The 12,079-nt window shown below is 37.3% G+C and overlaps 1 protein-coding gene across 1 annotated transcript; it reads right to left on the minus strand.

The window, feature by feature from the left end:
• Positions 1–2,333: 2,333 nt before the first annotated feature.
• Positions 2,334–11,595, minus strand: LOC127411342 (paired box protein Pax-9-like). Its single transcript, XM_051646859.1, has 4 exons — positions 11,411–11,595; positions 10,251–10,883; positions 7,407–7,546; positions 2,334–3,424 (listed from the first exon to the last, which is right to left on the minus strand). The coding sequence occupies exons 1-4, from the start codon at positions 11,412–11,414 to the stop codon at positions 3,170–3,172; spliced, it is 1,032 nt and encodes a 343-aa protein (XP_051502819.1). The 5' UTR covers positions 11,415–11,595; the 3' UTR covers positions 2,334–3,169.
• Between the last annotated feature and the right edge of the window lie 484 nt (positions 11,596–12,079).

Raw genomic sequence — 12,079 nt, forward strand, 5'->3', positions numbered from 1 at the left:
TACTGTAAACTTGATTTTGCTTCTTTTTTTTTTTTTTTTTTTTAAACCGACGACGAATATGTCACAATATATTTTTGCAGTAATTACAATTTTGCTACAAATGCTGTCAAGTGAGCTTAACTTGAATTGATCTGAGTGTTCCTTTAAGCCAGTGGCACATCATCAAAGAGCCAGATCCACACCCAACTAAACGTTCCCTTTTATAATAGGTCAAGTTAGACTTTAACATACTGGTCTTATACACCAGTGAAAACAGTCTGCTAATGGTCAGCCGCCCCTTAAAATCAAGCTAGCACCTCGGCCCGGTCCACCCGCAGCCCCTGTGCAGTGTTACCATGCTCCACGCTCCTGTCTTCAGCCTGATTGCACACAGTCAGCTAAAGATAACCATGTGACATTTGACTTGTTTTTCCATAGGAATTAATTCTAAACAGATGTGTGCGCGTGAGCAAGTGTGTTTTCACTTTCCTCCCTGTTTCAATGGTGGCTTTAAGATTAAGGTGTTTGTCATGTTTCCTGCTGTCATAACTTTTCATGCGTGCGGTGCTCCCTTAAAAAAAAAAAACTTTTTCCATGTTGTTTTATTAATTTTCCGCAAAGATCAAAGTGAAAGTTGTTGATTTTTTTTGTTTGTTTTTTTGTTTTTTGGTGCGGCCACATATACCATATTACCTCAAATACTTCTAGGATGGACCATAGACCATGTTCGGCAAACAAATCATTTGGTACAACTTCTAACAGAAGTGTCCCATGGCCATGTAATTTCCTCAAATGGGCTGGTGTGTTCATATTTGTTTTCTAAGCGTGTTTATGTCTGTTGACCCTGTATTAAATGCATGGCTGTGATATGTGTGTCCAGTAAATGCATTTGTATTGTCAGCAAAGCCAACGTCCGTATCAGAGCTGTCAGTGTTGGGCCTATAGGTAAATGGAATTCAAAGCTCTTCATTTGAATAGAATAGGGTCTGGGGAGTTTGAGGGATGGATTGTGACATATAATGCACTCTATATGTGGTGGTTTGCATCTGCCTACTTTAGTGGTTTATATTTGCTCAAAACAGCAGCTCGATCCCGAAGCAACGGTCCGTGACCACGGCGTTGGGGTGAAAGTGTTTTCCAAGTCAAATCAGCAGCAGTGCCAGAAGGACTGTTTGCACTGCAACGTGAGGACTGCATATATCGTAACATTAGGGACAAGGTGTGTGTGTTTGTGAATTTTTCCATGGAGGTGGTGTATGTTTCTGTATATGTTGGGTTCCTGAATGTAAAGGCATCTCATTGTGTATAAGTTACCTTTTAATGCTGCATGATGGTGACAATGTGGTCTCTTTTCCCTTTTTTTCCCCCTTTTGGTGCACCGGCAAAAAGAGGCAGTGGGTGTTCAAACTGTTGCTGTGCCCTATTGTGACATGCAGTCCATAGGGATACAAGCTTTCCCTTCTCTCTTAAGCTTATCATTACACATCAACTCTGACTTTAGACGAAGCTGCAGAAGCAAAAGCCCCCAGGAATGTGTCTGCATTCATGTAACACCTGAGTGAAAGGGCTTACAATGGTGTTTACGCATTCACGTTCCTGCACTTGTTTGTGTACATGTGTGTTTTTTCCTAGCCTGGTATATTCAAGTTAAAGAAAATCAAATAGAACTCTATTCAACTGAATCAAAAGCAAATAAATTGGGACATTTTTGTTTACCATCCTTCATGAATAGTGTTCATTTGTTTAGAGGCTCGCTAAGGAAGTGAAAAGACGCATTGTTTGGCCAGTTCAAAGTTGTTGTAAAACCAGAGAACATTTGATTCCAAATCATAATCTGAGCTTTGTCAATATTCAAGTTTTGAGATAAAGGGTCAAGGTCATAATAAGCTACCGTTCAGCAAAAAATCAAGAGCAACAGTACAGAACAGATTAATACTGCTATAATTTCAGTACTGCATATAAACGATACTGACTGAACAGATAAGTCTGTACTGCTAAATTATAACTAACATTTAAGGCAAAGTATTATTTTCAAAAGTAATGAAATTTGATGAGCTATAATTATGATTTCATAGCAGAGAGTGTTAAGCATATAATAACCTTGTTAAAGATATAAATTATTATATAGGCTAGAGAAAGATTATGTTGTTATATATATAATTTTTAAAATATATAAAATATAATTATTTTAAAAAGATATTTTTTTATTATAATTGATATACAGTTGTTTTATTAATTGTAGTTGTAGTAGTAGAGGTGGTCATGGTATTTATAGTATTATCAAGGACTGTTACGGAATTAACATTAATAATTTTTCTATCATTTTATGGCAAACAAAAATGGATTAAAGAATATACAAAAGAAAATTATATTGAACAGGGTTTTTACACATGTCTCTTTTAATAAGATACATTCAATTTCATTGTGCAATGTCTGGAAGTGTGCAGCTTCACTGATATTTAATGTTGCATGAATGAATGCTCCTGTTTTCAGAATGTGCTTCTTTTCCCCCATATCTGTACCAACTGCACTTCATTCAACGTACCTTACAATCTAATAAATAAATGGAATAACTTTTCCCAAGAGCTCTGGCATACATTATTAGTGAATTGAAACTGGTATCCAAAAAGACAAAAAAAAAAAAAAAAAAAAGTGAAGAAAAAAAAAGTAAAAAAAAAAAAAGAAAAAAAAAAGAAAAGAAACATAGTTGAACATCTAGACATTAGCTATTTAAAACACCCTGAAAAACGGTAAATGCAAACTGGTCGGTTGTTTAACATGAGATTGCTTATTCAATCATTTATATTTGACGTTCTTGAAAACATACAAGAACATTATATTCACAGAAAGAAGCACCGAAATTGAACTCTGGCTAGTGTACTGAACACCATAAAGCACCTGGTGATGTTCTTGACTAGTAAATCCTCTGCTCAGTTCAGATCGGAGAAGACAGCCTTTGCATATTCTCACTCTTGCTCTTTTTTTCCTGTGCAGACAAGTGGGGCGATGCTGATACGGAGCAGGAGATCATTGGCATTCAGAATGGTACATGGCTCGTCTGACAAGTCTTTCATAAATATTGTAAAAGCATAACATTAGTCCGTCCAGAGAGAGTCAGTCTGAAGTCCATATAGCCGTGTCTTTCTGTACTTTTTCTGCCTCTCTTTGACCCCCCACACTCCTTCGAAATTTAAAGAGCAGAGGCGGTAATGGGATGGACAGAGTCTCGCATGGCAGCCATGCTCTTGAAGGCCAATGGGGCGGTGATGTCACAGCTGTGGGGAGAGAGAGCACTGCCACTGGGCGGCTGCCATATGGGGCCGGTCACATAGGCCGACGTGGTGCCGCTGTACCCCATGTAGGGTGACACTTGGGTGGGAGGGTGGGAAGGATGGATGCTGGGAGCTGTGACATAACTGTTCACTGTGGGCAATCCATTCGGCATCTGAAAATAGAGAGCAATGAGTGTTAGGCTTGTACATGAGTATAGATAAACCACAGGTGGTCATATGAACATAAAGATATCATGATAATGAGGATAAGAGAGTAGCAGGCAAGAATAAAAAAAGGAAAGATGGAGATGGAAACCTGGACTTTCTTGGAGAATCTGTGAATAGAGATGTCAGAATGGGAAAAAGGACCAGATATAAATTTTGTCGGACACAGAAAAGCAATATCAAGAGAAATGCAAGAGCAGGAATGACTGTAACCCTTTAGCAGAATGTCAACAACAGTTCAAAACGAGAGGAATTCACCCGGATGCATGGTGGCCTCTGACTACTGGAAATCTTTTCCACAGATGAAATCCCCTTTGTTTCAGCTTTTATGATTTGGCCAAGATTTACTCATTATTATGACATTCTTGACCCCTAGCCCTCAGTGTACACAGACACATAGCTTACATATTATTCAGTAAATTTCAATTACATAAATAGTAAAAAACATAGAAAATGCTAATAAAACAACAACATAATGAAGTAAAAAAACAAAATAATAAGAATAACTTTTAAGGATATTACAGGTCAAACCTGAAATGCAATATAGAAAAACTTTCTTTTTTTTTTTTTTTTAAGTATTATTTGGTCACAGATGAAGGACTGACGAAGACTTAAATCATTTAAAGGAAAGATGTAAGACTTTGGAAACTCCACTGCTTAATACATTTACCAGCGGGTACCTGTTAAATATGTGAAGCCTATCAATAAATATTCTGGCTGTCTAGACCGCCTACACACTCTCACAGCGAAATCGTAAGTATTTATACGACTTTTCTAAATTTTGCTAATTCCTATGATATCACTCCTATGAATTCCGACTTTCACTACAGCCAATGACGTGGCTGGACATCGTTTCCATCTAATAGGCGACAATTACTTGTTTCTGTCACACATAACAGCTTCATATCGTGTTTACACACTCTACTGATGGGTTAGGTTTAGATAAGGGCTTATTGGGTAAGGGCATAATATTAATAAGCATGCCCTTAATGCCTGGTGTTTAAAACTCACGCTTACTTCCACATTAGACATCCGGGCATTTAGAGGTGATGAAATCCTATAAATTCATACCAAGGAACTGATAGGAAATCATACAACTCGTAATAAATGTACGAGTTTTCACGAGACTGGGTTGGGACTGCTATTTTGAGTATTAATTAATTAATTTATTTATTTATTTATGTTTGTTGGCTTCAAAACTCACATTATCTGATATAGCTGTTTGTAAAGACCTTTAACAAAGTGTCATTTACTGAGCTCCTTCTGTTCATTAGTTTATCATGAATTTCAAAAATTCCTGCGCAAATTAGAAAGTAACTTACTTGTCTTCTTTAAGCAATATGTATGCTAGAAATGTTAGTTAATTGTCTATTTCCACTGAAGCAGCAGTAATTACGGTTCTGTTGTTCTTTATTACAGTGGATGTAAAATGCTTGCTTAACTAATTTCAAATAAATCTTCATATTTCTTAATAGCACAATTTCACAGAGGAGCTGGAAATCGAAATAAAATTCAAGATTCAAGTTTGGGTTTTCGCCCAAAACAGAAAATATAACTAAAATGTAACAGAAATAGCTTGTTTTATGCTGTAAAATAGATGTATTTAGTAGTACATTTAAAACATTTGGTGTAATGAACAGATCATTTCATTATTGTTTTCTTCTGACATCTTCTCTGGGCTATATATTTTTAAATTTATGGAACTTGATGTTTCAGTCAGTCCCCCTTCACCTCTAAATTATGTAGTCGCGTTTTCTAGCTATTGTATATGTTATTGGTCCGTGATCACGCTTCGAATAGCCTTATACAAATATTAGGCTACACTAAGCTTTATTCTCTAACGCTTTGCTTAACTTCACAAAATTCAGAGTTTAAGAACACGGACAGTCGTGTGAAATATTTGCATTTACTCGGGTGGGCGGAGGTTGAGGATGTTCAAGGAAATGAGACTGGAACAATAATGCAATGTATAATTTATAGCCTAAGTGAATATTTTGGGATTAGCCGACCTGAATCCACTGCACAGTAAACGTAAAAGTATAACACAGGCCTATCTATATAATGCAGTTCTCCAATGAAATAATGTTTAATGTTTAATGTGTATTGCTCATTAAAATCATGTGAATTACAATTGACGTATCAATGACTCCTCCTGGCTGTTAATTAAACATTTGTGTTTTTCTGTTCTCAGGCTATCCGACTTTCTGGCATATAAGAACAGCTGCATTCAACCACAGAGGTTTGTGTATTTGCTGTCCTCTGTTAACTATTGCGTAATGCAGTCTGACTCGTGAAAACTGACCATTTATCCCAAATGACTGACTCAAACATTCAGCAGTCAATGCTATTCACCATCTTTTTGAAGATTTCATTCTTAATTTCTGAAACAAGCATTTTCAAGCTGCACTCCCGTTTTTAAGTTTCAAACAGTTCACGCATAATATATTATAGGCAACGCCAAAGCAATATTTCAGCATCGGCAATAAAGATTTATTCCATCGTATTCCACGATACATAAACCTCTAAGACCCCACAATATAATATTAGTCAATCTGTTTGTTGCTGCCCAGCAAGGCGCGAAGCAGTCAACTTGAAAGTGTGCGCCGGGAGGCACGCGCGTTATTCGCGCGCTCTCATCTCATTGAAACTGCAACAAAACCGCGCGCACTAGAAACCAAACACTTGTTTCCTACTGGAATAATAATAATAATAATAATAATAATAAAGATGATGATGTTTTCTCTCCTAATGATTTGCCCTCGTGTAAGATATCTGGATCTTTCTTTGAAAAGATTTCCAAAATGCTGCAGGTTCTGCTGGTAAATAATAGACTGTGTTCATTAAAGAAAATGTATAGCCTATCAAGTCAGCTTCAAGCTGCAAATGGAAAGGTGCATTAGAAAAAGATAAAGAAAAACAAAGAGAACTGCTCCATTTTTTGTATTATATCCTATTTTTTTCAGAAATGGTTTAAAGCCTTCGTAAAACATTACATCTTACAGACAAGACTTTGCAGAGCATGTTCTCAAAATATTCCAGGAAGTTTCAAACTTAGCTGTGCAACAATTAAGCATAGATAGATTTTTTTTTTACGTTTGATTATTATTAACATTAATAATAAATAATAATAATTAAATAGTACAAATATAATTTTATTATTATTCGTTAATTTTTTCGTGGTATGCTAAGTTTGCATTTGCACGAGAAAATCATGTTTGCAGGAAGATTAAAAAAATGGTTAGATCCCAGAAAATAAAAATTTAAATCGGTTAAATCACAGAAGAAAAATAAACATATTTTACTCTCAAGGAAAATAATGGAGAAAAAAAAGTTTATGACAAGTGGAGTCATAGTTCAAATCCGTCCATATAGGCTAGAGCTTTCACAAAAAGTTTCCTTTAAAAAAAAAAAATAATAAAAAAAGAACCTGCCTATGTATATAGCTTAAATGTTTACTAACGTGAAACGATGCAAAAGATTGGATCAAAACATGTACTACACTGTAATTCTGTAGGTTAGCAGAATTCTGTTCTCACTATAGAACAGAAATATTTAAATATGCAAACACATTTTAATTATTGGGTTTAATTCTTGAGAAAAATGTGTGATGTTAATGTTGATATCTAAATAAGCCTACACTAAAAAAAAAAAGTTTAAGCACAGTTTAAGCCCACACCCTTTGCACAAGGCCCTACATTCCGGTCACGCCAAAGAGACACTGAACATGTACGCGCATACATACTTTGTCTCACACACACACACACACACACACTGAATTGCCAAAAAAAAATATGGATCTCATCTATTCTTGACAGAGACTACTAATTGGCTGAATAACATTTTCTTAACCAATTTTTTTTTTTTTTTTTTTTTTTTGCTGCTTCAAGAGTGGGTTTTGATAGTCTCTCATGGATAAGGAGGCTTCTTTACCTGTGTGTATTTTGCTTCAGGTTCTAAGTGAGGCTTATCCACACCACTGACTAGAGTAGAACTCGCTGGCGAAAAATGACTCCTGTTATTAGAGCTCCATTCTTCTAGTTTGGCGCTGGAAAAGGACGGACTGTCACTAACTGGGGGCAAAACAGAGACATGGAAGACTGGTGTCAGACAGGACAAGCGTGGGGGTACAGGACTACCACAGCAGAAGAACTTGTTCTGTATAGCCTTCTGCACTGCAACCATCTCAAACTCAACAGACTCGCTAAATACTGGTGTTTCACGTAGATGTAATAATACCAGCGTGTGCATTAGGTATCGTAAAAACGGCTTGAACACATTTTCCACAAGCGAGTTATGATCGTGATGCCATTCGCATGTTAATCAAATGAGTCACACATATAGAAAAGCGCAGAGGCAAAAAAAAAAAAAAAAAAAAAAAAAAACTCCTCATCAAATGAAGCTCACTGTGTCATGGAGTCCTTCGTGTAATGACAAGGCACATTTACCAAAGCGTCTCCTGTGAGGACAAATTAGATTTACGTTAACGGTTTCCCCTTCGTGCATGATGGATATTATATTATACACGGTTCCTAAAGTTTGAAATTGGAAAAGCAAGACCACCAGTGTTGTAACTAGAGAAGGCCACAAAGTGGTTTTCCCGTGTACATTTGCGAAATCCATCTATTCTCATATTTATTATTATTATTAGTATTATTATTACAATTATTAGTATTATTATTATTACTATTATTACTATTGTTATTCTTCTTATTATTATTACTATTGTTATTGTTATTGATATTGATATTGATATTGTTATTGTTATTATTATTACTATTGTTATTGTTATTGTTATTGATATTGATATTGATATTGATATTGTTATTATTGTTATTATTATTACTATTGTTATTGTTATTGATATTGATATTGATATTGATATTGTTATTGTTATTGTTATTATTATTACTATTGTTATTGTTATTGATATTGATATTGATATTGATATTGTTATTGATTATTACTATTGTTATTGTTATTGTTATTGTTATTATTATTGTTATTGTTATTGTTATTATTATTTACAAAGTAAAAGCAAGAATTTAAAATAACGATGGCATGTTTACAATATTTAGTTTATTCTTCACAGTTTGACTAATGCACGCGGATTATACGAGATATATTTTGAGAGCCTCTGGACATCGTGTTTTAAAAAGGTCGATTAGGGTAAAGAAATCTACTGTTACATACCTGGACATCCTCTGTTCTTCATGTTAATCATGAACAACCTCTCTCTCTCTCTCTCTCTCTCTCTCTCTGTGTGTGTGTGTGTGTGTGTGTGTGTGTGTGTGTGTGTGTGTGTGTGTGTGTGTGTGTGTGGAGGGGGTAGGTGGTAGGCCCATTGTAACCACTCTAAATGATGACAAACTGTCGGACTGTCCTGAAGTTAGTGGCACATATTATGCCAGTCAAACCGTTCTCACAGAGTGTGTGTGTGTGTGTGTGTGTGGGCAGGTTTAAGTGGTTTATGAGGACTTTTTTTAGGTTACAAACTGGTAATTACAAGGGTATTATGCTATAAATGTGGTTTATGAGGACATTTCTAGTGTCCCCATAATTTAAATCACTTAAAAAACATACTAAACGATGTTATAATGCAGAACGTTTTTTGTGAGTGTTAGGTTTAGGGGTAGGGTTAGGGTTAGGGGATAGAATCTATAGTTTGTACAGTATAAAAATCATTATGTCTATGGAGGGTCCTCATAATGATAGCTGCACCAACATGTGTGTGTGTGTGTGTGTGTGTGTGTGTGTGTGTGTGTGTGTTTGCTTCATAAAACTTTGTGAATGGTGAAATGGTTGCAGGCTACACCTTATTTAATGTCGCCAACATGATATTTCATTTCGGTTTTCAAAAGATGCCGTAAACATCTGCTAATAGTTTGGAAATGCATTAATGGTTTATAAAAAAACTGCCTAAACGCAATTTCCTCCCCTGCGTTTGAAGCATTATTGTCCACAATGCCTTTGAAAACAGGCAATGAGCTGCAGTTTAATATGGACAGGCTGCGGCCTTCACGCGTTTAAAACGAAGAGATGTATTTAGTTTAAATCCATTTCCATAAAGCAAAGTCTCTGACATTAACTGAATATTCACCAGATTTCCCCACTGATGGGGAGAAATCAGATGCATGGTTTTTATTTTAAAATGGTGTTATCAAATTGCTGCCTTCAATGGTTATTGAAAAACATTTCAGACCTACTTCAGTTGCAAGTAAATTGTGTTAAAAGGATTGGAGAAAAGGCGATTTTTTTCAACACACGGTTAGCTTTGAAAACCTTATTTTGATTTTTCCGCCCTGCTGCGCCGACTCTTCGTTGTCCAAAATATTCCACATCCGCTGCTTTAAACCATCTGTTTCAATGCAAACGTTTGAATTAGTGGAGCTTCTGCACAAACTCCTGAAAACAGCACGTCATATCGTTTCCTTTTTGCTTTATTATTTGTCTTGTTGACTTGCTGATACATGGTAAATCAAATGTTTAATCCAAAATTCTAGTGTCCAATAGGGTCCAATGAAACGGTCAACTATAGTCAAAAACATTTTAACTTTTTAGCTTAACATTGACACATTTGGGCCCTTCCACAATACCACAGCACGTCTCTTCATTTTCCTTCCTCTTGGCTTTACACACAAACATACACACAATCTCAAACTCACTTTGATAGGCCTGAGACCCAACAGTGCCTTTTCGCATGACCAGCAGCATGCCCACAAACACTCCCACGAATAAGTGTGACTTTCAATTACCAAAAACTGAGACAGTGCTTACTTTGCTGCTCCGTTATTGATCGAATGCCCAGAATATCTGTAACAGAATGAGAGGAAGGCCATATCCTATGCATTGCCATGTGTCCAGGAAGAGTGGGCATGCCTGGCGGAGTCGGTACTTTAGTCCCAGTGGCTCCGATTGGAGTCGGATACGAGTACAGGTGGTTGTATGGCAGGGTGGGTTGTGGCTGGTGATGAGGGGCCTGTTTGGTCGACTCGTACTGGTTCTGTTGAGACAGATTTCCGATCTTGTTGCGGAGAATCCTACTGATCGAGCTGACAGAGGGTAGATTGAATTTATCACACACACCGTCGGCGAGCAGTCTGTCTCGAATCTCCCAAGCGAAAATGCCAGGGTCCCGTTGCTTGTAAGTCCGAATTTGCTTGACCACGGTCGGGGTCGTGACCCTTGGCTTGCTGCCGCCGATTGCGCCGGGGAGTATTGAGCCGGTCTCGTTGTACCGGGCCAGAATCTTGCTTACACAGCCGTGAGAGACGCGGAGCTGCCTGCTGATGTCGCAAGGCCTGATGCCCAGCTGGGCCAGCTCTACTATCCTGAGCCGGATGGCATTGGGCAGGGGTCTTCCGTTCACAAAAACACCGCCTAGCTGGTTCACCTCCCCAAAGGCTGGCTCTAGTGATGCAGATATATTTAGAAAAGAAAAGAAAAGAAAAATAGAATTACATACACGCCGATTAAAACATCAGCTTTTACTAGGCCCATATCTGCGTCTGAAACAAAAAGATTATGAATAATGTTTATATCTGCGTTTAAATCAAATGTTTATGTTCCGTTTTGTTTCATTTGAATGCAATGAGGGGAAGAAACACTTTCAACATCCTCAGTCCACAAATTCTGCAAATAAAAAAGTAAAATCCCAAGGCTACTGCATTCTTTAACACATATGCACATGAAAAAGTTTTGCACGGGATCAAGCTTAGTCGCGGCAAAGTGCCACTTTCAGAGCGCCAATAAAGTAGCCCATAGCAACTTTTTTTTCCGTTCCCCGAAATGACGATGAAAGCATCACGCAATGGGACGGTCTGACTCGAGATCTGAAGCATACATTACAAAGGAGTGCAACCGATTTCTCAAAAGTACCTTTGCATACCAACTCCCGTGTGAGAAAAAACATGATATATATGGATCGAAGATCTTACCCATTGCGTTTAGCCTCCCGATGATAAAAGAGACTTCCGAATGTTGTCCTGTTCTGATCTGTTCCGAGTCCAGTTTAGCGGGTCTTTATTGCACCGAAGCCGACGTGCATGAAAACTGAGCGACCGAAACGGATGCGATCCCGATTAGTTGCAAGAGAGGAAAATTCGCCTTCTGTTTCCTGATGGCAGGGCGCACAGGCTTACATTTCAATCCCAGAAAATGATGGGCTGGACCTACACACATCTCTCCAAGGCGAGGTTCTGCCAGCCAATCAAGCTGCGCGTTTCTCTAATGTTGATATTTTATTGGCTGACAGATTTGACATGACAGGCGTTCTCACTGGCGTAAGCTTCCCCTCTCGCTTTTGAACTAGTGGACAGGGTCTCCCGAGTCTTGCTTTTGTTTTGTTTTTTAGCCAGATCGAAGAATGGTAAGTTTTTGCAACATTGCATTGTAACTTAGTTTCATAAGCATACTTCTAATAATTTCGTCGACTAGTCCAATGTTGAAATTCGCTGATCAGTATGCATTTCTGTTATTTGACGGGCCCTGGAATGTCTCCTGATGTAATTAAAAAAATGCATTTGAAATGTTTTCATTTATAATTAGTTCATGTAATAATACAATTTTTTATTTTGCGCTATAGTTCATAAAGTCATGGTTGCGCT

The sequence above is a fragment of the Myxocyprinus asiaticus genome, chromosome 20 (assembly GCF_019703515.2).
Source record: "Myxocyprinus asiaticus isolate MX2 ecotype Aquarium Trade chromosome 20, UBuf_Myxa_2, whole genome shotgun sequence".
Taxonomy (NCBI): Eukaryota; Metazoa; Chordata; class Actinopteri; order Cypriniformes; family Catostomidae; genus Myxocyprinus; species Myxocyprinus asiaticus.